Source organism: Diadema antillarum, unplaced genomic scaffold (assembly GCF_040938485.1).
Source record: "Diadema antillarum isolate AM-2024a unplaced genomic scaffold, OU_Dant_1.0 seq00001233_RagTag, whole genome shotgun sequence".
Classification (NCBI taxonomy): domain Eukaryota; kingdom Metazoa; phylum Echinodermata; class Echinoidea; order Diadematoida; family Diadematidae; genus Diadema; species Diadema antillarum.
This window is the reverse complement of record NW_027272021.1, coordinates 85,478-111,275: the sequence shown is the minus strand read 5'-3', so window position 1 is coordinate 111,275 and position 25,798 is coordinate 85,478. Positions and strand designations below refer to the sequence as shown.

The following is a 25,798-nucleotide window of genomic DNA, read 5'->3' as shown; positions in this document are numbered from 1 at the left end:
CTGATGTACAGTGTACAATACCTGTGCATGACAACCTTAGTGTCACTAGCATCCTGTGGACCCATAGGCCCATAACTTGCAAAGGTGGTTTAAATTCAGTCCATGGATTAAGCAACTTTGACATGATATGTCACATACTCCAACAGAGATCCAATAATAATTGCATGCTGAAACATGCATGTCCAAGCTGGTCTTATTTTGTACTTCTTTCAGTCCATGGACTACATTCAAACCACAGATTTGATAGGTGACTTTGGACCATACAGTGCAGCCATACAGAATGGTCGCCAAGGCCTTCGGAGCATCCAACGCCACATCAAATACAAGAAACAGTGGGCAACAGACACAGGCACTTACCTGCAGAGTTACGGCACAGTGGGAGAGCATCTCAACCATGTGGGAGATGTTGTCTGGTTCTTGGATGATGAAATTAGACTCCAAGTCAAACCTGCCTCCAACGAGCTAGATTTAAAGAATAAGATAGGAAAGAGAGAGAGAGAGAGTGAGGCAAAATCAGGCAATGTTTCCAAATATATATACGTTGTACACATTAAAACATACTTAAATACACCCTAACGTACTAATAATCTTACTCCCTGAATTTATAGATTATGTATTATACACATAATCATAATCATTGCGTAGCCACACACTGAAAAGAAAATTCCAATTGCTCTCTTAAACTGGCTATTTTTTTTTCTTCCTGGTTTTAAGCAGCCTGAATAAATTCAACCAGTTCCTTGTAATTTTCCTCCAATTCATGTATAGAAAACTCAGCAGAATTCAAGATATCAATTTTTATGAGGACCACATGATAATGTTTGCAACAAAATGACCCCATGACATTTGACAGGTAAAAGGAAATGTTGAAGTGGGAAAGCTCTGCATTTAGTGCATCCTTGACTCATTCACTGACAAAGTCTATCTCTAGCATCTATGAATTGTTTGACTGAATGAGTTCTACAAAGAGCAAATCAACTACAGGGTACCATCTCCCCCCCCCCCCCCCCCCCAACCAGTTTAGAAACTACATGGAGTGTGATGCACTTTTGTGCTCTATGTATGTGTTTGTTTTTCTTTTCTCCTATCTCATTTTCATGTCATTCCATCATCAATTTTAGGCTGGAGTTTCTCATCCTCCTTCATCTGTGAATGACCGCGTCTGTACTTTTCATCTCGTGTCTCCCCACGCATACAAAGCAGGTTGAGGAATCAACAAGAGCAGAGAAGCAGACTACCTCCTTTCTTCCTATCCAATAAACTCCATTTACAGTGGTGGTTTGATCTTCTGGTATTCAAGGGGTGGTTTCATATAACCTATAGTATCTGAATTTTCTAAACTAAAACCCCATCACTACCGAGAGGATTTCAGTTATTTTATTCCCCTGAAGGGAGCACTGAAGTTGGGGTGTGGCTTTTACACGGGTGTGGCATATTAGTCAGAATTTCTGGTACTGGTCTAACATTGTACATGAGAACAATAATTTTCCCGGTTTTCCCATTTCTGTACATGGCTTGATACTTTAAGAAGCACAGCTTGTGCCTACAAACTGATTTTTTCAGTTTCAATAGTCTCAGACATTGTGTCTTTTAACTTTCTGAACAATATCTCCCTTCTTACAACTCTGTTTACATGTTTTGTTTTATATTTACTCTCCTGTTTTTATTTTATTTCTTGGTGGTGGTGATGGTGCATAACACATTTTTGTTAACCCACTATAAATTGGCAACCCTGAATATTACTTTGTATCCTATTGTAGCAAAAGACTAGGTAGAACTGATTAAATTAACTAAATCTATACCTACATTACAAAATGTGCACCTTGAGAGAAATGCTAGCACAAAGCAAAATGCAAAGTATTTCTCAGTTTTAAATTCACCAATTTAGAGGCTTTTGATCAGTCTACAACTGTTTTTAAAAAATTATAACTCAAATTGGGCTCAAATGATAAAGAAGATTTTTATTCTACCTTACTGAACACTAAAAATAAAAATAAAAAGATACCAAACCAATTCACAGAAACATGTTTTAAGGGACTTGATCTATTAAAACCAAGAATGAAGACTGTTGCTGTGACTGGTGAAACCTCTCTCAGAGAACAAGCAACTGGGTCCTTTATGTGGAAAATAGACTGCCATGGAGCACAGAGGCCTCTTCACTTTTGAGCATCAAAGGCAAACACGAGATGTCCAGAAATTTAACGAATGTCACAGACAGAGCACCGCAAATATGCTGCAGTCGCAGCATCAGAGGTCTCAGATTGTTCTGATGAAACAGAGGAAGGTAGCCCACTGCACCAAATTACACATTGTTGATGAATTATTGCCTCTCAGCTCAGGCCCATACATCTCACTCACAGGGTAATGAATTTGACATTTTGCCTTCTCCAGACGTGATTGAGAAACGGCCATTCAATTTGTGAAAATGATATGTACACACTTTAGTAACTGTGAAAAGGTCACCTTTCACTGTGGCAGCCGGCAACAATGGGAAAAGACTGCAGGCATTCACAGCAGAGATCCATATTAATACGGAGCACTACCTTGTGATTTTGTTTTATCAGATTATTTCATCTAGTCAGGGGAGAACACCTGTGGGTGTATATTAGCTGTTTATTGTTGGTGTTTAGGTAAAAGACTGTGCTGAGTTATCAAAAGCACTTTTCTGACTGAGAGAAACATTGGTCTAATATGACTTTGGGGACATAATCCTCACAGTGAATACATGCTAGGTACACTGCACTATCAATCCTGATTCTACCATTGGTTTCAGTTTCCTTACGAAACTTTTTTTTTATGAACCTGCCAAGCACATATTCTTGATCTTTGTATGAAAGACACAACAATGCCTATTTCATATATCATTTTTTCCAAACTTTCATTTTGACCATGGAACTCAAAATACAAATGCAGGCTGAAATTTAGTGTAAAAAGTGCTCTTACTACCAAACACTGACTTCGGCATGTTTTCCTTTTATTTTTTTTTATTTTATTTTTTTTATTTTCTATTTGATCAGTGAGTCAGCATTTCAGAGTTGGTAGACATATCAAACTGCCAATATTGTCCAAATTTCTTGACTGAAAATAACCATAGCATGCAGGAACAACAATATCAGGAAGCAAATGGAAGGCATTATAATGTATTCATCACTGCAAGGTGTTCTTTTTATGCCCAAGTGCAGTGCATACAGTTCACATGACACGTCTGGGAGTACATGGTGAGATGGTATAAAAATGTACTGCATTTTGAAATGAATACAAAGTACATGTACAGATAAGTCTGTATGATCCTTACCACATAACATGCGGGTTGTTTGCCTTTTTTTCAGATTGAGTGCAAATATTGTTTGATCTCAGTATGAGTAAATCTCCTTGAGCATGCTAACCAGTATGCAGGGCAGGCCAACTGATACTTCTTTTATTACGATCAAAATGAAAGTCAGAAATTTAAGTTTACATTTTTGCAAAAAGTGAATACAGGCTTCTAGGTATTGCTGTGCTCATTGTGTTGGTGAGAATTAAACGATGTTGAGGACCTTTTCATGAAATACACCTCCAAGCAACATGAATACCTCAGCCATTCTCTCCTTGCATTGACATTTCAACATCAATCTTATCTTCAATCCGGGATACAAAAGATATTTGCTAATATCCAACGCTAGCATCTCTACTGCACACCTAATGTACAGTATGTTAGTAGTATCCGACTTACCAAACTTGGAGGCTTACACAGCACTCACAAAAGCTGGCAGTCCCCAGCTAAATGACAAATAAGAGCCCATCTCACATATTGTATACATCCTCCAACCTTTCTTCTATCAATAATGTCCGGTCACCGTGGTAACAACATTAGCGCAGCGCTGATGCAGTTTGCAACATGCTAATGGCACACAAGCGTGACTGTAGAGCAGAATATCATTCCTTAGCTGCTCAGTTGCCTCCATTTTGTTGAGTGGTTTTACCAAACATCACATGGATTCTTCGAATTATACTGGTATGACCAATGTGAGTGCTGCAAGCAAGGAATATAGATAATATACAAAATATCCTCTCCAGTAGGAAGGATTTTTTTTTTTTAAATCAAGGTTTTCCCTAATTCACAAGATAATATTCCACCTGTGGCTTCCATAATCTTGATCACATACCGATAACTAAAGCATTTACCTCACTTTTAGAACATGAATATTTTGCATAGGGACACATGAGTTGTGTCATAGTGACAGTGTGCACCCTGGAAACATGCTAAAATCAATGATCAACTAGAGATTGTAATTTGTCATTACTAACAAATTAAGGTGATCCGATTTTTTTTTAATCAATGATTCGAGGTCTGATCGCAATAGGCATGACCATACAGGTTTCATCTGTGTTTAGAGACATTGGCCGTGTGATGTTTGGATTATCATTTAGAAAAGGGAGTCATATCTGTCATCTTTGGTACCAAATTCTGTATACACTAGATAACGAAGATACAGCAACAAATACATAATTTAGGCATGACCATACAGGTTTCATCTGTGTTTAGGGACATTCCCCGTGTGATATTTGGAATCTCATTGAGAAAAGTGAGTCAGACCTGCCATCTTTGGTACCAAATTCCGTATACACTGTAACGAAGATACAGAATGAAGTATATTTGACCATTGACCCCACTTTGCACAGCCAGGATGGCATCTAAGCAAAAAGTGGTTATTTCGTAAAATGATTCTTGTAACATGGTCTTTGCGTGTGCAAAATATGGAAGAGATAGGACATGTATTCACTAAGACATAGAATGAAACATTTATGACCTTTGACCCTAATTTACATACCCAAGATGGTGTCTGATCAAGAAGTTATTTTATGAAATAATGTACGTGACATGAACTAAACATGTGCAAAATATGGGGGTGATAGGATGTTTTTCTTGAGTTATTGCAAAGAAAGTTGCAGAAAGAAAAGAAACATCTCAATACATTGAAGATAAGCTTTAAATTCAACCACGTTTTTTAACGTGATCCCGACATCGTATGAAAAAACGAAGGGTAGATTACGATAGCCCAAAGTCTCAGCTACAACATATTAAGATCTGGGAGAAATTCACCGAAGCATAAGTGAGCTATTGCTCGAAAAAGATAGTCATGTCAAATTTCATTTGCAGAAAAACTGCACTCCCATAGAGATAACACGTCATAATGAAGATACAGAAAGAAGAATATATGACCTTTGACCCCACTTTGCACAGACATGATGGCATCTGAGCAAAAAGTGGTTATTTTGTGAAATGATTCTTGTAACATGGTCTTTGCGTGTGCAAAATATGGGAGAGATAGGACATGTATTCACCAAGATACAGGATGAAACATTTATGACCTTTGACCCTAATTTACATACCCAAGATGGTGTCCGATCAAGTAATTGTTATTTTATGAAATAATGTACATGACATGAACAAAACATGTGCAAAATATGGGATTAATAGCCATTGTTGTTGTTCATCTATTGCACAGAAAGTAGTAGAAAGAAAGAAAAATAAAGAAAAAATTATGTTATTTTTATAGAAATTTGAAGGAGAAGCATGAAAAAATCAGAAAAAGATAAAGTTAGGAAAGGAGATTAAGACTAACTAAAGAAAAAGAAGAAAAAAAGTGTTTAAAAAATTAAACAAAAACTGGCAGGGGTGAACATCGAACCAGGGACCTTAGGATTACGAGTCGGATGCGCTATGCAATGACCTATTTCATGCTCCATAGGCCCTGTGTATTAAGCAAAATGACGCTGCATTGAAGCCACATGCAATTTTTCAACCAAGTTTTTCGAAGTGATGCCGACGTCGTATGAAAAAATGAAGGGCACATATACGATAGCCCAAAGTCTCAGCTACAACTTACTAAAATCTGGGAAAAATTCACCGAAGCATAAGTGAGCTAGTGCTCGAAAAAGATAGTCATGTCAATTTTCTCTGCCAGAAAAACTGCTCTCCCATAGAGATAACACGTAAACTGGTCAAATTTTACAAGGATACTTTCAATCCATTTTTACGAGGTGATGACGTCATCCAATCAAAATGTTGTTTTAACAATAATGAAAGAACATTTCATAAGCTACAACATACTGAAATCTGGGTGAAAATTAGCGAAATTTAAGTGAGATACGCTCGAGTGAATTTGAAATTTGATGACGTCATTTTGAAAATTTACTTTGTTAACTTTATTAAGAAATTTGATATCTTTTAATCATTTTTTCAGTATCGCCAACCTATGAAATGACATGTACAACTCATCAGCTTTTAGCATATATCAAGAAAATGGGGGGTCACCGTCCATCCTGACGAGTAAAATCCGATTTAAATTTGGCGGTTTTTTGGCATAGTTGCATTGTGTATCCCCATTGACGCACACGCGGAATTTTGAATTTGACGGGCCCGTATGACGTCATATTGAGTCGGATCGACTTGAAACTTGATAGAAATATTCCTTGACATTTCGGACATCCGATCCGTGTGAAAAAACTGAAAATTTCTATTGCATATGAGCTGTGCGTGCGTATATGCGCGCGCGCGTACGCGTCCGTCCGATTTTTTCAATTTTTCAAAAAATGCTCCAAATGGTCTGAAACGTGTGCAAAAAAAATTTGAGCTCGATTTGAGCATACAAATATTTCAACGCGCGCGTACGCGCACGTATCAAGAGAAAATGTGAATTTTGAGAATATGAGTAGAATGCGCATAACTTGAAATAAATGTGACGTAAATTTCATTGAAAAACTTCATTCCATTAATGAGATATGATTGAGAATGTGTTTTCATATAATGACGTCATAGTGACGTCAAGGTCGACTGATCACTTTGACTTTAGTTCGATTGCCGTCTTTGGGACACGATACATACATGGTATAAGTTTGAACTTGATAGGCATAGCACTTTCTGAGCTAACCTCTGCACAACTTTTGGGGAGAAATAAAGAAAGAAGAAGAAGAAGAAGACGAAAGAATCCGTACAGATACAGAAGGTGATCCGAGAGGATACTCAGATCACCTAATGATGCCATTGCTCTACCACAACTCTGTTTCACTAGTTATATTTGAACTGCCTAAATCATATGCCCTCTTCATCTTATCCCATTGTGCATGGCGTGCCTTTAACTTATTTCACACTGACATCATGAACAGCAGACATAAAAGAGGGGCCACACACACATTGATACGAGACACATTATACATGTAGAGTGCCCCCCTGCACACCTAGTAAACAGAGCTTCCTTGTTATTCCTTGATGAATGAGAAACTCTTTCAGCCTTGGATGCACATCCACTTGGTAAGCAGAACACTGAGTCCTATTGAATATAATGATAAAGAAACTTAGCATTTCTTTTTGAATGAAAAATTGTAACATTCCCTTGACTTGTTGCTGCATGAACCAACACGGCATCTACACAGATCAACACGGCAGCTACACAGCAGCCACACGGACCATCCCGGATTGCTCTGCCAACATGGCAGTCCCCGGATGTCCAAGGATGCTCAAGGCTTCAACACAGATCTCTCACTTGATCACCCCTGATCAGATCCGGGGTGATGTCATCCAACTGCCCTCTAAACCAGGTGAATTAAGCAATCTTTCATTTTGCTTTAAAAGATGTAAATATATTGTTCAACTACTGTGACAACGTAAGCTTTTTCAGTCTTTGGAAACATAAAATTAACCAAAACTCTGGAAATTCAGCAAAAAAAAAATTTTTTTAATCATTACTTTTAAGCAGATTGCCAGAATCCCAATTCCTATTTGAAAGTCAACTCTAGGGTCTGATGAAGCCTAATATGTTTCTATTTCTTTAACTTTATCTATCACAATCTACATGAACATGGTGCAGCACTGCATTCTATGCCTAGGTCAGAATTTGATTCTCCATTTTCTCAGGTTTAAATAATAGATTATATAACTGATCTAAATTGGATGTTTCTAACCATCTTTAACAACTGGTAATAGATAATCTAGCCTGCAGTAGTGTTAATTATGAGGAAAGGGCTTGATCTATGTGAATATTTGAAGGCTTTGTAATGGATTGTCTAAAATACATACACATTGTGTATTAGATAAGTCATTAAAAATTTGCACACCTGCTATTTCTTTTGAACAGCAATGAAACCAATTTTATATATGAAGTTGACAACAGTCTTTTTGAATAGTCTAAAATATCTATGTACGGCCCAAGTCACATATAAACACAGATCCTCAAGGATCTACACAATGATCCGGGGAGTTCCGGGATAATTTCGACCTCGATGGAGCGTCGACAAGCGTTGATATGACTGTACTCGCGGTATCAACACGGCAGCTACACGGATAAGGCTGGAAGAGCACGGCGTCTACATGAACCAACACGGCATCTACACAGATCAACACGGCAGCTACACAGCAGCCACACGGACCATCCCGGATTGCTCTGCCAACATGGCAGTCCCCGGATGTCCAAGGATGCTCAAGGCTTCAACACAGATCTCTCACTTGATCACCCCTGATCAGATCCGGGGTGATCCGGCATGTCTATGGCCGCGTTTATAAGATTTTGCATGCGGAGAATCACTGCTTTGAAACACTGATTCGGAACACTGATTTGAAACACAGTTTTGTCAGGAGATCGTTCATAAGATTTTTTCCCCGAGCGGTGTTAGGGCTCTCGCTAAGACTGTGCCATTGCGCAACTCACTCTGCGTAGTTTGTTCCTCAGCAAAAGGTCAAACAGGGCGCGCGCAAGGCATTGTGACATCATTTATACAGTGTTTTGAGATTGCTGTTGCATTTATAAGATTTTTGAAACACTGTTTTGAAACGCACTATTTTGTGCATTTCAAAACAGTGCTTCAAAACACTGTTTCAAATCACGACCAGCGTTTATAAGATATTCTTTTTTTCTTGCTAGAAACACTGTTTGGCCAGAAACAGTGTTTCAAAACACTATTTCTGGCCAGAAGAAAAATCTTATAAAAGCACCCTATGTGACTGGGGCTTACACAGTATTCATCATGAATACCTTTGATTCTACACTGCATGTACCCCAAATTAAGGGAAAACAAAATTTTTCATTGCAGTATAAGTCACAAGTCTAATGCTACCTGAAACTTTGTTGTGTCTCTCCTTCATTGCCAGACTTCACATTCATTTTTTCTCCCCTCTTTTTCAATCTTATAACCTCTAGAATCCCTGTCAGAAACTTGTCAAACATACACAGAGACTTCCTGCTGGGAAAATCCCAGTTGACTCCAAGTTGCAAATCTGCGAACAATGTTTCAGCTACACAACTGGTAATATCAATGCAGAGAAGATTCCTCTGCTGCACAGCACAGGCAGATTAGCTCGCAGCTGTAGATCCCCTCCTCAACCCTCTCCGTAATGCGAGACCAGCAATCAATACACAGCCCATTTCACCAAATTTAAATTGCAATTATCCACCACAGACCCCTACCCATTAGTGGTACCAACGGAGCAGCTGCGAATAAATCTGTGCTAAAACAACAAAGGTTGTGCATGGATATAAATGTGGGCATTGCTATGAAAGACTTTGAGTCTGAGGGCGCTTAACACTAATGGGATTGGTAAGCACCCAAACCACACATAGCACATTACCCTGTGTTCTCCAAAGACAAACACCATGTAGCATCTTCTCACAAGATGATTGAATTGTATTGCATGGTGTTGCTAAGTACAATATACATCATATTTTTCGTGGTGCTCCCATTTTCCTGAATACTGCCAGTCAATTGATGTTTGCAAAATTGACAACCATAAAATATTGCCTCCTAAAACACAAATACAATATATAGCATATCGCGTCTATGGTGAGAAATCACTAACCTTTCTTCTGGATAAGGATAATACTTAATTCTCTCTCTGTTGCAGTGGTTGTTAATCATGAAATATGAACACTCGAAAAATTGTTTCACCAATCCTAAATATCAAAATATACCCATTAAATGAATAGCATATATGCAGTATCTATCATTTGTTGAGCATTGTGTTAAAAATAATATTGCAATTTTGTATGTTTATTTATAGCATCTACAGTATCATGGCTTACAGTATTTTTAATGCATTCTTTTCACAATGTTTGTTAAATTCAATTTATAACACCACAGCCGTAGTACTTAATTTCCTTTCATCCATTCACAGATAAGAGTCAAAGTTGTCATCATCGTAGTGTCTATCATTATATGTCAATACTTTAGTAATCAAAACCCAAATGTCTCCAGACAAGTGTTTGCTTCCACTAAGTTTATATTATTGTTCATAGGTATTTGACCCCAACTAAACTACCGTATAGATATTGAGAGATGGCTTTATTTCAGTGCACAAGCTCTTTCAAATACTTCGCATTAACAACAGTCCTCTACGTTGAGCTGAACACAGATGAATTATGGGCTCCTTCAGTTTGTTCCAAGTGCCAATGCATTCAATGTGCAAAAAAAAAAAAACCAAATTCACTTGGACTTTTAAAAAATATTACTTGTTCTAAAGCTTCCTTAGACAGCAAATTCTGATAGAAATCAACAGTGCAGATTCATGGGACAAATGTGTATTCAAGCAGTGCATATGACATACTATTGCACACTTGAGGTAATTGAATCTTTAGAACCCTATCCCCAACAAAAAAAAAAAGAATAAAAATGATATGGATGAAATAATTTAAGTGAATTAATGTAACTTTTTATAAACTGGAAAATTTAATGGCTTGAACACTCATATAGTGTGTTCTAAATTTCACAAAGACTTGAGCATATTAGTAATTTGAAGCATGATCATGTATGACACCTTGGCACAGATGTTTCAGTCAATTAATAAGTGCCAAATTCAAGCATAACTTTATGTTGGACCTCAACTTCAGTTTCACATAAATTCAACACATAATGTAAGTGCCATGAGGCATGCATGTAACTTCACACAAGGTTTGAAATTGCACTTATATTTTTAACCAAATCATGCCTAGGTGGCTGTTTAGGGTATACAAAATTACTGCCGATATAAAGACAGCTTGGAAGCAAAATATCAACATCTCAATACTCAATTTTTTTTTTTTTTAAAGGATGTCAAGGCATTTTACGGGATTTGATAACTGTGAATAACAGTGAAGTTTCCACAATAACCATATAAATGTATGCCAGTAGCATGATCCTTTAAACATGCATCTATGCAACATATCAAGTATTCATGTTCAAGTTTTTGCATATTTTTATTATGTGTACATATGCAGGTCTGAGAAGACATATCTTTCACACCATCTCTTTTTGCACAAATGACTTCATTCAGCCAGTATGGAATTTTGCACCATCTCAATAAACAGGATACCCCTGTCAATGACAATGGGAAGCCACTAAATTGAGATCTCCATGACCAGTAGCATTGTCCATCAACTCTAAATGACTCTAACCTGCACTAATTGTGCTTCCCCTGTCTTAAATGTATTAGTTTATCAATACAGTGCTCACCCATTAATCGGAACCGTTTAGCAGGAACCCCACTTAAGTGCAACAAAACTTTTAAATGTTATTTCCACTGCTTAAACTGAATCATAAACTGCTTTATTGGGACACATTTTGGCTGAAACATTTCCATCGTCCTGCATGAATGTCTAAAAATGATAAGTAAATCCTAAAGATTAATCACAGTGATTTCATTTCCTAACAAGCAGGGTTATTTTCTAGTCAATTCCAGATGTATTATGCAGATTGTACAGTCTAACCATTGGCATTACGCAGTAGGACGTAGTGCAGGCAGTCATATCAAACGTCATCAGTTTCTACTCAATCCTGTCTCACGCACTTACCACCCCTTCAGCGTGATACGGAGAGTCCCCTTCCCCACATGCGGCCGTACTCTCTCTGTTCGTGTATAGTATACATTTTTAAGTTCTAAATATGTCGTAGTTTAAAAAAAAATACTATATAAAAATCATCTTTAAAAAAAAACAGATCAGTAAGGTGAACTTAATCCACCAATGAAAGAAAGGAATGTGGACTTCTGTAGCATACTGTCAGCTACAGCACATTCAAAGAAGTTTTTGTTAGATCAGACACAACTAAATATGATTTAGTTTTGCAAATAAACACATGTGCATTTTTTCTTACTCACTCATATCTGTTTTAATTTTTTTTTTAGCTTTAAAGGACACTTGCTCGTGTTTTCATGCTTATGCACTGAATTATTCTGCTTATCGAGGATTTAACATGAAATAAAAGCAAAATCTCCTATACCCAGTGCACTCTAAATTTCTATCCAATTTCTGACATCACATGGGGATCATTTCTAAATTTATTAACTTCATAATGCTCTTTGTCTAAATACATACAGGTCTGTAGTTCACAGGGATGTGTGCTTAAAGGGGGCAACAGTCAAGATGCATGCTTATATGTACTTAACTCAAATTCCTAAAGCTAGTCTGAATACACGCATGGCCACGTTGGAAGTTGAAACTTCGGTTTCAAAGGTCAGCAGAATAAGGTGGACAAATATGAATACATCATGGATATCTCTTACAACTGCAAATGATTAGCGATTTCATTGCAATGCACAGTATGGGTGTATAATTTTGCAGAATGGATAAACAGAGGCATTGTAAAATATCACAAAAATAAACTATAAGATCTCGTGGGTGGGCAAATAAACTGGATCATCACAGCCTTCATTGCAGCTCTCAAACTACATGATCATAACAAGTCTTGAGAACAGTCTGTGGAATGTGTTCAAATTTTTTGCAGGTCACATGATAAGGTTTATGTAGATGACTTCATCCAACAATGTACCACATACAATTCAATACAGCCTGTCTTGACTTATTGCCTTCATCTCACCATTAGTAGGGGGCCTATACATCACATTCCTGTGTACAGATATAGCATAGAGAATATCCAAGATTCCACATCTGGAATTCTTATACACTCACCAAAAAAAGAAAGTAAACACTTTTCAACTTTATTACCTCCGCCAAGGGAGGAGGTTATGTTTTCGTTACCGTTGGTCTGTTCGTTAGTTAGTTAGTTTGTCCGTGTGCAAAATAACTCAAAAAGTAGTCAACGGATTTGGATGAAACTTCCAGAAAAGGTTTAAAATGATACAAGTAACAAATGATCAAATTTTGGTAGTGATCCAAGAATTTGGGGGGAATTTATGAAGGATTTTTGATATTTTGGCAGGTAAGGTCAATGAACTTGGGAGTTCATGCTGCGTGTATTTGAGGCTTGCATGCGCGCACTAAAGTGCGTGCTCCACTTTCTGCTATGCTAGGCTACGCCGTGCAGATGAGGGTTTATGACGTAACAAAGGCTGCTATATTGGGAAATCGGGCGATTTTTCAGCATGTATACCTATGGTAGGTACACTCACAGGAAAATAAATCTACACTTAAACTTGTCGAGAGGACTGTCACTGAATTCAGATATATATCAAATGTCATGCGTGATGCTTGCTTTTTAGGATATTTGTTTGGAATCCGGAATAAAAAGAGAGAAAACTGTCCTTGAATATGTCTAAAAATATGTATACTAATTCCGTCCCATGAGAATTCGATATCGCGATAACGGCTTGCTATCGCTAAGCAAAGGCTACTACGCATCCGTTACGCGCTCTGAAATACGAATCTTCTGCTACCAGCTTGGTCGCTAGCTAGCTAGCGCAGCCTCGCGAGATTGCGAGCCGCAGGATATGTTGCGTCCGGTTCGTGTCGCCACTACTTTCGCCGCGCTGAACTTCGGGGGCCATGGCCCACCGTACAGTACGGCCATAAGTTGCGTGAGCCGCCGAATTCTCCATCCTTTGCAAGTTTACCGTGCCACGATACTAGCGCATATTGACAGTGAATGGACCAGAATAACGAAGTCATCTGCATTTTTATCATTCATGATTTATCGTAAGGAAATGACAATATGAAACTGCTTTGGACATCGAAACACAAAAAATTCTGCCAACGAAAGTACTCTTGCCATCATCGCATCATATTCATACCTCCATTCACGCAACACATTATCATACCATACAGTATAACTGCATAGACGCGCGCTCGGTTCTTTCCCACGAGTGCGAACGAAGACTGCTCACTGTCCGATATCATGTGAAAATCGTTCCTGCAAGCCCTACTTTGTGTACTCATTGCATCTATGCGCTACTCAGCGCTACCATGCCGTGGTAAAAGAAAAATGGTACAAGCATTCAAGATTGTTAAAAAACACTAAAACTTCAATAATTTGGACAGACACATTGCTTAAATGCATTTTTTCACGGAAAACTCGCATGTGATCGATTCAAATGTAAAAACTAGCCTCAGATTTCACAGTTCATTCTCTGACATATCAGTCGCAACCCTCACAAGATTGCTGTCTTTAGAAAGCAGCAGAACTCATACAGTAGCAGATCACCGTACATGTGTGAAAACCGATTCACACAAAATAAAAGAATATTCATACGACCAAAAACCTTCAAGAGCAACACGCCAATAGCAAAACGATTGCACAGAATCGGGAACGATTTACACATTGACTTTTGTGACACATCCGCGACAGCGCCATCTCATGCCTATGAGTGTACCTACCTATGGGTGGAAATTATACTGATCTCTTTGAAAGAGCCTAAAGAACTTTTCCCCAGTAGTGGAGAGGAGAAAAATCTCTTTGGGAAGAGCAAGATCATCGGTGGAAAGTAGCTGCTTGGCGGAGGTCTGCGCTCTCAGAGTGCTTTTCTAGTATTTCTCATAGAATATTTGGCTAAAAGTTAATATATTACATACCATATAAAAGGTAATTTAATTGGCTATCAACCTGGTAAGGCAATAAAAAGGGAAACTTTATGCATGAGTGAACACCTTCGTTTTTCTCTTCCAAGACACAAAAGTAAAAATTGCAAAAATGAACAGTTGTCATTCATGCATAAGTGCTCTTCCATATGATAAGAACAAAAACAAATTTAAAGCAATAATAAACATGAATTAAGTTGCAAAGATACACCTATGATCTCTATAACATCTTTAAAGCCCAAAAGATCAATGAAGGCTAAAAATGGAGGAAACTGAAGACGCTTCCATCAAATCCAAATTTAAATGAAATAAGGGAAGAAGCAATGTTAACAAAAATTGTAGAAATCTGAATTGTTTTTGTTGGTTTTTTTCAAATTAGGAAAATTGTAAATAATATCTGGTTCTTGAATTTGTCTCATGAATTTTTAAATCACTGAATAAAAAGAATGAAACAAAGAAATTCTGTTTATTTACTCAGCTTTGTGCCATTACTTCGTATGTCATTTGAAGTTTAGGCTGACAGAAAATTCCTTTTTCCCCTTTAATTCAACACTTAACACTTTGTGTTAACACTTTGTTTGAGGTTATAAAGACATGAAGAGAACAAAAACTTATTTTTTATATTTCATATCTCTAATTGTGTTAAACTGTTTAATGTTGTCATTGTTATTTTGAAGGGCATTTGCCAATGAAAGACAACAGGGCAAATTTTGCAATTTTTACTTTTGTTCCTTGGAAGGCAAAAACAAATGTGTTCACTCATGCGTAAAATTTCCCTTTGTATTAAGCTACTAGCTCGATAGCAAAGAGGGTAGAGATAACAAGATACGAAGGCGCGTGATAAAAATGGACACAAAATGGCTACCCTACATGACGATACAAAAGAGAGCTAAATGTACAAACTCAGTACACCTAGAAACATCATTCATTTCCAAAGGTAGTGGTATCTTTATTATCTTAAAAAGATTTAAGAATTATAGTCGTAGCTTTTTATCAATTCAGGGGATTATTTTGAAGAACGAGATTTTAAAGTAATAAGGATTATTTTGTGGAGGTAAAAATTTGGCAACAACATGATCTCACAATAAAAGACGCTTTTTTTCTGGAGGCGCACACAGTTATCAATTATTGTACCATTGTATCACATGTATTTTTCTTTTCTTTTCTTTCTTCTTCTTTTGTTACTGTTAACGTTAATTTTGTTAATGTTATTGTGTTTTCTAGTCTATATGTATGAGTAGCAAAGTGCGCTTAGAAACGTCAGTATGAAGCGCCATATAAATGCAATTATTATTATTATTATTATTATATTGATAAACAACAACATCTTCAAAGACAGCGCGTCTCAGGCAAAGACGCATATCACCTGAGACGCGCTGTCTTTGAAGTTAACTGAGTGGTCTCAGGTGAAGTGCGTAATACGCATGAGGACCGTGCGCTGTCCATTTGTTTTGTACAGGATTAGCGCGCGCTTTTGTGTCATATTAGTTAAGCCTCTGTCGATAGTCAATTAAATTACCTTTTATATGATATGTAATGCATTCATTTTCATCAAAATCTTATAAGAAAAATATAAACTCAAAAAAGTGTTTACTTTCTTTTTTTGCTGAGTGTATATTGGATGGTAATGAATGGGATACCAGGGAATATTGCCCTAATAGATGTTTTCACATCAGCGAGATGAAAATCCAAGCTCGAGATTCTGAAAACAGTCTGCTATTTCTAAACATTGGGCTGATGCCAATAATGCATATGAATTAGCCTCAAGAAATCAGCACAATGCATCCCATCATGCCTAGCATTTGTGACCCAATCGATCAAGGCAACCTGAATACATATAGCGATCACGCGGGTAATTGGGGCGCATGCTCTACTGATGGTGTTTGCGCATGCTCAGCTATCAAATTAGCTTGAAAAAAAGAAAACATTTCTGCTAATTATCTTTGGGCTGATGTGAATAGGAAATGAAATAGCGTGTTAATTTACTATCACCCAAAAAAAAAATCTTGAGCTTGGATTTTCATCGGGCGGACGTGAAAACACCTAATGAGTGCAATATTTGTAATACATTGGATAGCTATGAATGGGATACCACGAAATATTCCACGTGTTAGAGCCAATATTGCACGCATTTAAGATGAGTGCAACATTGGCCCTAACGAGCACAATATTCCCTGGTATTCCATGAATTGATTATAATAATTAATTATCATCTATAAACATTATGTAGAGAAAGAATATACTGCACAAAACTACCGTACCACTACTCATCTTTGAAATTGACTCAGCACTGAAAAAGGAGTAGCGCCTACGCAACTAACTGTGTATGAAGCAAGCAACTAGCAAGATGTTTGAGCGCTTGTGAATTGTGACAAGATTTCGCTCACTAGTAGCAAGCGTTTGCGCACTCAGCTAGCACTCACGTAACAGACGAGACAAAATACGGTGTATTATTGAACAGTCAGTAACAACGGTAGCCAATGAGGAATTAACACATTGGCCTATGCATTTCGTTCAATATGCTCTCATATTGAACGGTAGAAATTGAGCAGACGACAATACATGTTTTTAATGCACCACTAACATGTCCTACTTAGATGATAATCCCTCGTGTTCCATGAATCAAAGCCATCCAATATAATCATTATTATCTATTTTAAAATGGGTTCAAGAATGTAGCCAATAGGAAGCACTGAAATGAGTCACGTGTGCGTTGTTTATTTTAGTCCCATTGCACTGCGTGTTATCCTATTGCCGATCGTCTGTGCGCGCGGCGGCTCCTTTGAATTGCATGCAATGCTTTTATGCAAAGGTTGATATCGCGATATCGATTGCCAGCGAAACGAACGAAAAAATGGCTGCCTCCAGCTCGGAGCAGCTCGGATCCGTTACAGGCGCAGTTTGAACTGTTGAATGACGAGGATAATTGTGAAATTTATCAAGACTTCATTGACGGATATTTCCCGTGAAAATTTGGATCAGATACTGTCAAAATTTTACGCTGGGGCAAGAAAGGAGGACGGTACATCGTACAGCAAACGTAGTATTCAAACAATCAGGCAGGTATGCAGTCAAGTACAGTCAGTACATTACAGTGCAGCGTGTTGCTGTTGAGTATAGTAGTATTCAGACAATCAGGTACGTACAGTACAGTACAGCCAGTGTTAGATCTACTGTTGCAGGTCAAGAACATAATCGTCATGATCATGGAACAGAGTCAGAGGAAATGTGAAAAAAGTGAAAAACTAGAAATTTCGTGCTCGGCGGGTCGCGCAGCCGAGCACATGTATCCCCTGAACCCACAGCATCAAGAAGCATACCCTATTGGATTTACCTTTTCATGTATAAAGACGGAACAAGCGAGGGCGCCATCACCAAAAACCATAGGCATCTTTGTCTTATCATAATACACCTTCATGCCAAGTATGAAGATGATCGAAGAAGAACTGCAGCCAGTAGAGCGCTCACAAGCAGACGCTATTGGATTTACCTTTTTATGTATAAAGACGGAACAAGCGAGGGCGCCATCACCAAAAACAATAAGTGTCTTCGTCTATTCATAATACACCTTCATGCCAAGTTTGAAGATGATCAAAGAAGAACTGCAGCCAGTAGAGCGCTCACAAACAGACCCTATTGGATTTACCTTTTCATGTATAAAGACGGAACAAGCGAGGGCGCCATCACCAAAAACCATAGGCATCTTCGTCTAACCATAATACACCTTCATGCCAAGTTTGAATATGATCGAAGAAGAACTGCAGCCAGTAGAGCGCTCACAAGCAGACCCTATTGGATTTACCTTTTCATGTATAAAGACGGAACCAGCGAGGGCGCCATCACCAAAAACAATATGCGTCTTCGTCTAACTATAATACACCTTCATGCCAAGTATGAAGATGATCGAAGAAGAACTGCAGCCAGTAGAGCACTCACAACCAGACGCTATTGGATTTACCTCTTTATGTATAAAGACGGAACAAGCGAGGGCGCCATTACCAAAAACAATAAGCGTCTTCGTCTATTCATAATACACGTTCATGCCAAGTTTGAAGATGATCGAAGAAGAACTGCAGCCAGTAGAGCGCTCACAAGCAGACCCTATTGGATTTACCTTTTCATGTATAAAGACGGAACAAGCGAGGGCGCCATCACCAAAAACGATAGGCATCTTCGTCTAACCATAATACACCTTCATGCCAAGTTTGAATATGATCGAAGAACTGCAGCCAGTAGAGCGCTCACAAGCAGACCCTATTGGATTTACCTTTTCATGTATAAAGACAGAACAAGCGAGGGCGCCATCACCAAAAACAATAGGCAACTTTGTCTAACCATAATACACCTTCATGCCAATTTTGAAGATGATCGAAGAAGAACTGCAGCCAGTAGAGCACTCACAAGCAGACCCTATTGGATATACCTTTTCATGTATACAGACGGAACAAGCGAGGGCGCCATCACCAAAAACGATAGGCGTCTTCGTCTAACCATAATACACCTTCATGCCAACTTTGAAGATGATCGGAAAAGAAACGCAGCCGGTAGAGCGCTCACAAGCAGACCCTATGGGATTTACCTTTTCATGTATACAGATGGAACAAGCAAGGGCGCCATCACCAAAAACAATAGGCATCTTCGTCTAACCATAATACACCTCTATGCCAACTTTGAAGATGATCGGAAAAGAAACGCAGCCGGTAGAGCGCTCACAAGCAGACCCTATTGGATTTACCTTTTCATGTATACAGACGGAACAAGCGAGGGCGCCATCACCAAAAACAATAGGTGTCTTCGTCTAACCATAATACACCTTCATGCCAACTTTGAAGATGATCGGAAAAGAAACGCAGCCGGTAGAGCGCTCACAAGGAAATCTCTACGCGGACGCGGCGCGACGAGGCCAAATCCATAGTATCCTCCGAACTCTGTTCGGGGGATACAATAACTCATAGACCCATTTTATAAAACAAATGATGCACAGGATTATTTTGTGGCATTAGTGAAGGTGCGGCGCACTCGAGAGTATTGACAATGGTGCAACATGCACGAGGCGAGTGCGCCGCACCTTCACTAACACACTCTGTCCTGTGCATCATTTGTATATTTCAATCATTATCTAGAGAAGGCATAAACAGCAGAAAAGTACACTGTAGCAGTACCATACTTCTACTATGAATTGAAGTTGACTCTGCAATGAAAAAGGAGCGACTTGCACTTGGATATGTACCCAGCATATGCAGCAAGATGTTTGCATGCTTGTGAATTTGTAATAAGAGTTCGCACACTTAGGACAGAGGCAAGTATTCACACACTCAGCAAGAGCTCGCACAACAGACGAGACAAAATACAGTATATTCCTTCACGGCCACTAACAACGGTAGCCCATGGGGAATTACTACATGTACATTGCCCTATAGATGCATTTCCTTCAATTCATACGTTCTCGTATTGTGCAGTGAAATCAAGCGGACAAGAATCCACGTTTTTAATGCGCCACTAAAACATTCTATATTCAGTAGATCTAGGTAATAATTTACGAGACTGAACGGAATTAAACGTAACTTCTTGTGACTCCTCATCCGATCAAAGTTTATAGATATCGTACTAAGTCATGGCTTAGTATTAACTTTTTCTTTTGTGGTCCTGCTTGAGACAATGAAATCTTCAAGTTTGAAATTTGGCAGGCCTCCCCAAATAAATGTAGTGGCCCAAAATTAAAGAAAACATAATGATCCATTCAGAATCTTAGTTGCCAAATTGGGCCATCAAAAGATAACCTTTTTGAAAGTTTGATGGCCCATTATTAATTTCTAGTGGCCTCAGATCACAAGCCCTCTAAGTCTTCTGAGAGAGATATCCGAATATATCTGCCTGAAGAAAAAAAAAATCCTTATGCAACACAAAAGGGTTTGAAATCTGCATTGCCTACAATCAACTCCTCCTCCTCCTTGATAAACTCTATCTACATCGTTGTAACTGTGGTGATGTAATCACCAAGTTGATGTTCCAAAGAAGGGCTTCAGCGAGGTACAAGGCTCAGAAGGTGCATCTTCATCAGACTGAGTTTTCAAAATAGCGCGCTATTTTGTGGTTGGGAAAATTTCCCAAAGTCAGATTTTGTCAGATCAAGATTTTTCTCAATCCCATCATACAGCGCGCACTTCCAGTAAAGCCAATCAGCTAAGCACGGGCCTGGGATTTCCTAGCGCACAGGTAAATAAACGTTGATAGGTAGTAGACAGCGAATATTGCATGCATTTACGGGCATATTAGTAGATCTGTGGTGTTGTTGACGTCCACGCCATTCATTGATTCTTGAATCTTAGCGTTCACTTCTCGCAATTCTATGATCTCTGGCCATACATACTACATACAGTAATAATATTTTTTGTTAATCATCAGTCGATTTTCAGTCAATTTTGCACGGGTAAACTACTTTCAGACCGCGCGCTGAGCCGAGAAAAAATGCACAGTATACAAGTGTCAACTTCAGGCTAATGTCCCAAGCGGGCTGCTTTTAGGCTGGTGAAGACGCACATTCATGATATCAGGCCATTTTCCCAAGCCGCGAAATAGCGCCCTAATTCAAACTTCAGTCTGATGAAGTCACACCTAGATTCACCACCACCACCACAGGACAGGTGATACGGTGCAGTTAACTCTGTGATTTAGAGGCGAAAGCTTTTGAATTTGAAATGGTCATCAAAGCACTGTGCGAAGCAAAGGACAAAAAATCTCGAAAGTTAACCTCCTCGTATCTCCCTTATTTTACCATCAAATCTCTTGAAACTTCACAAATATATCTAATATGGATGTATCATTCTCCATATGAATTTTGGGTGAGAATGCGGATGTATCTTTTGAGATATTTGTATTTTTCTGTTTGAGTCAATCATGGGAAAGGGTTAGTCCTATTTCACGACATAAGTCTGCTACAGCATGATATGCATTTGATTAGCATATCTCTTATCTGTATACCCCAGACTCACTACCTGCAAACTTTTGTGTTTGCGCAATTAGTAGTTTGGTCAAAGTCAGACAAAACAGACAACCAAGTTTATGACAAAATCCTGGACATAAACTAGATCATCCTTCTGTGCATGCATTCTCTACTGGTCAGCGTATACTTAGCCAATCAGCGGTGTCAAGTTCAGTGACACAGTTTGGTCTCACTGTTCGGTCTGCAGCAGTTTTGCGTAAACATGTTGTTTATTTTATGAAAATCAAGCAGCGAGGGCAAAAGCTTTTGGCGAGTTAATTGCACTGTATCGCTGAGCGTGACCACCACCACCATAAACACAGAACAAACCCATGGCAACACTGGAGAAACATTCAGAACTAAATGGAAGAGCCACTTGCATTCTCCTTGGTTGCTGGAGGCAATATTGCTTTCATGCAGGATATTACTCATTATCATCTATATAGGACATTTTAGCGGCGCATTTAAAACGCGTATTGTAGTCCGCTCAATTTTTACCGTTCAATATCAGAGCACATTGAACGAAACGCATAGGCCAACGTGTTAATTCCCCATAGGCTACCGTTGTTACTTGCCGTTCAAGATCACACCATATTCAATTCTGTCTCGTTTATTGCGCGAGCGCTTGCTGAATGCGCAAACGCTTGCTACTAGTGCGCGTCATTTTGTTACAATTCACAAGCGCGCAAACATCTTGCCAGTTGTTTGTTTGATACGCAGTTTTAGGGGCTTCCCCTTTTCAGCGCTGGGATGTGACTGCCGAGTCAACTTCAAAGACGAGTAGAAGCCGGGTAATTTTGTGCAGTTTATGCTTGCTCTACTTGATTGTATAGATGATAATAATTATATTGGATGGCCTTGATTCATGGAATACCAGGGAACATTGCACTCGTTAGGGCCAATATTGCACTCATCTTCGATTCGTGCAATATTGGCCCTAACTCGTGCAATATTCCCTGGTATCCCATTCATAGCCATCCAATATAATATAAGTATTACTTTGATTTGTTCCCTTGCAGTGTATATGACTTGGGACACTGTAAAGCTAGATATTTTTTCGGCATGAAATGCACATACATTGTAGGTGTGGACAAGAACTTTCACATGTATTTTAATTTTGTGAATCTTGGCTCCCATGAAATTGGAGAAATTAAAATGCACACGAATATTTCTAGTTTTACAGTATTTATACCAGGCTACATTTCTGTCCAAGGCTATACAGTACAGTGTCATTTTCTTATCTGACAAATCACCTGGTAGAACTCTATTTTGTACTTTTATGCTGCCACTGAATGAAGACTGTGGATATGATTGTATGGGTATGCATGTGAATGTGCATACCATTTGAAAAAAAAAATGGTTCTACTTTTAATAATTGCAACTAATTTGAGGCAAACTCCTTTACAACATCACATCACACTATGAAAAGAGAAGAAGAAAACCTAAATAACGAGAAGAGAAACATTTATACAGTGCATATCAAAAAAAAAAGGTAATCCAACTTAGGAGGGCTACTATTTCATTAAAAATTTTGCAGCCTATGGAGAGCACAATGTTGGTTGTGAGGAAAAACAAACTCTACCTCTTTCCATTAGTACCTAATCATGTTGACAAATGTTATGCATGAGTGAGCACATGAAGTTTAAAGACAACAATAACAAATTGCACTTTTTCCAAGTTTTTATGTTATTGTGAAGGAACAATGCATGTCTCACTGCATGGATGAGATCGGCCAATGAAAGTGGCCAGATAGGCCATGCAGCCTGTATGAATGTAGGTTTGTGTTATTAAGGGTTTCTCCTAACATTTTATGGTCCATAACCTTTAACATGCCACCTGTCTGATAACTTGGTCACTCCCAGAGAGGCCAACGCACACAGTCCATTCTCTCTGTTTATATTCAACACATAGCTCGCAGCGACAAATTATATCTTGAATATGAAGAGAGAAAAATGGATAATGGTTTAGCCTTTATGGGCAGGACCAAGTTATCGACAAGTGGCCACAATGAAGGTTACGGACCATAAAAGGTTAGAAGAAACCCTTAACACGAACCTGCAGCTTTGCAGCCTGGCCTAATGATTTGACCACTTTCATTGACAGATCTCATCCATGCAGTGAGACATGCACTGTCCTTTCACAATAACACGCAAACTTGGAAAATGTGCAATTTGTCATTGTTGTCTTTAAAGTTTGTGTGCTCAGTCATGCATGACATTTGTCAACATAATTAGGTACCAATGTAAAGAGGAACTAAGAGTTCCCCTTTCCTTACGACCAACATTGCACTCTCCATAGCTGACAATTATAAAATAGTAGCCCGCCAAAGTTGGATTACCCTTCTTCTTTTTTTTTTATACCCACTGTACAATGTACCGGACATCATCATAATAATATTACTGTATTTCTCACATAATATTCACTAGTACATAGATGAAGAGAAGCAATATCAAAATTTGGAGGGGGAGCAGGAGTGATATTTAAATATGATCATCAGAATCAACATTATTATATCACATAGAATGCATTACATTCCGGACCAGATGAATCAGCATCATCATAAGACAACTGATGCTACAGCTGTATGGCTAGATTTGAGAAACCTTTTATCTTTCTTGTTAAAACTTAAGTGTGTGAGAAAAGTAATTTACAACATATTTGGTTTCAAGATTCCAGTTGCAGGGCTGCCAACATTCATATTTTAAGTCAGGATGGTTCCAAGTGCCAGAGGGGAGATACTTGTGTGTTAACTCATATTCCTCAATAGGCAAAATTATTCTCAAATCAGGGAGGCTTTTGTATTCTCTTGCCAGACAGTTGAGACATAGCTAACTGTTCACTGACATATGGGAAACTTGGTAGTTGCATTGACACTGTTGAACTACCTCAGTGTGTGTCTGCAGACTTTCAGCAAACTCACATTCTGTTCAACATAACTGACTGATACGGGTACACTCTTCATCAGAAAATGTCAGGTCACTGGGACCATATCAACCTTACACAATCCAATGTACAAACAAGCAAACAGGCAGGGCACACATCTCTCCCTCTAGCCTGCCCTTTTTATTCTCTCTTTCATCTAATGGAAGCTGGTGCAAGGGACAGCCTAGAGTAGCATGAGTACATTTGTGTGATTTGGGGCTTCTCAGAGGCAATATACCTATAATGGATTAACTGTAAACGTGGAAATTTTTGTGGTGTGGAAATTTTTGTGGTGTGGAAATTTTCACACATTTCGCACAACCAGTGTAAGCAAGTGCGAAAAAGTACTCGAATATTTTTGCACGCCATATATTCCAGTAGTCAATGTCATGATTCCGTACAATTAAAAACATGCGAAATTCATCTTAACCAGCCAAGCGAGAAAAATTACTTGTGCGAATATATCCCCTTTTACAGTAGATGTAGTTCTAGATCTAAGAATTCATGTATTTTATTACATCAAACTAGTATTTGACAGCAGTGCACAACAACTTTTTCATACAAATTTCAATAACACATTTCACTACAAGAATAGTCCTTCACTTCTACTAAGAAATTTACTAATCTTGACCACTGACCTCCAATGCTGACATTCAACCTTTTACCTAACGAAACTATAGTAAGTCTCACAAAAGTCAACACACATGGGACCTGAGAAAATCTGCCAAACTATGCAAATCTCCACTTTTACAAAAATCAACAAAATGTTGACTTCTGCACTTACACAGAATTAGCATTATTTTCAATCACCCTACACTGTTGATATAAATGTTATACAGTAATAAGATGATATGGAGGAATCAACTGCTGACGTGTAACGTGTGAGCTTTCAGTAACTGACCTTTTCATCCTTCCATTCATAACAAAGACCTTCCAAACAATGCCATGAGTCTCAAAAGCTTATAATGTATCTATGGGCCAACATTAAACATCTTTAAACATCCCAATCTTAACAGTAATGGAATCACTTCAATGAAACTCATTCCTGATCTTATTTTTTGCTACAAACAAGCATTACCTGTGTAGCTGGAATTAATAAATGAGGAGTGAGGATTATCAGGTGGATTCCCTTCTACTC

At 38.4% G+C, this 25,798-nt stretch overlaps 1 protein-coding gene across 10 annotated transcripts in view; it reads right to left on the bottom strand.

Annotated features, from left to right (window-relative positions):
* Positions 1-25,798, bottom strand: part of LOC139745071 (neurobeachin-like) — a 444,680-nt gene that overhangs the window by 404,614 nt on the left and 14,268 nt on the right. For all 10 annotated transcript variants that reach the window (XM_071655484.1, XM_071655489.1, XM_071655485.1 and 7 more), the window contains exon 2: positions 358-462. In XM_071655484.1, coding sequence (XP_071511585.1) covers positions 358-462 — 105 coding nt within the window. The remainder of the gene's footprint in view (positions 1-357; positions 463-25,798) is intronic.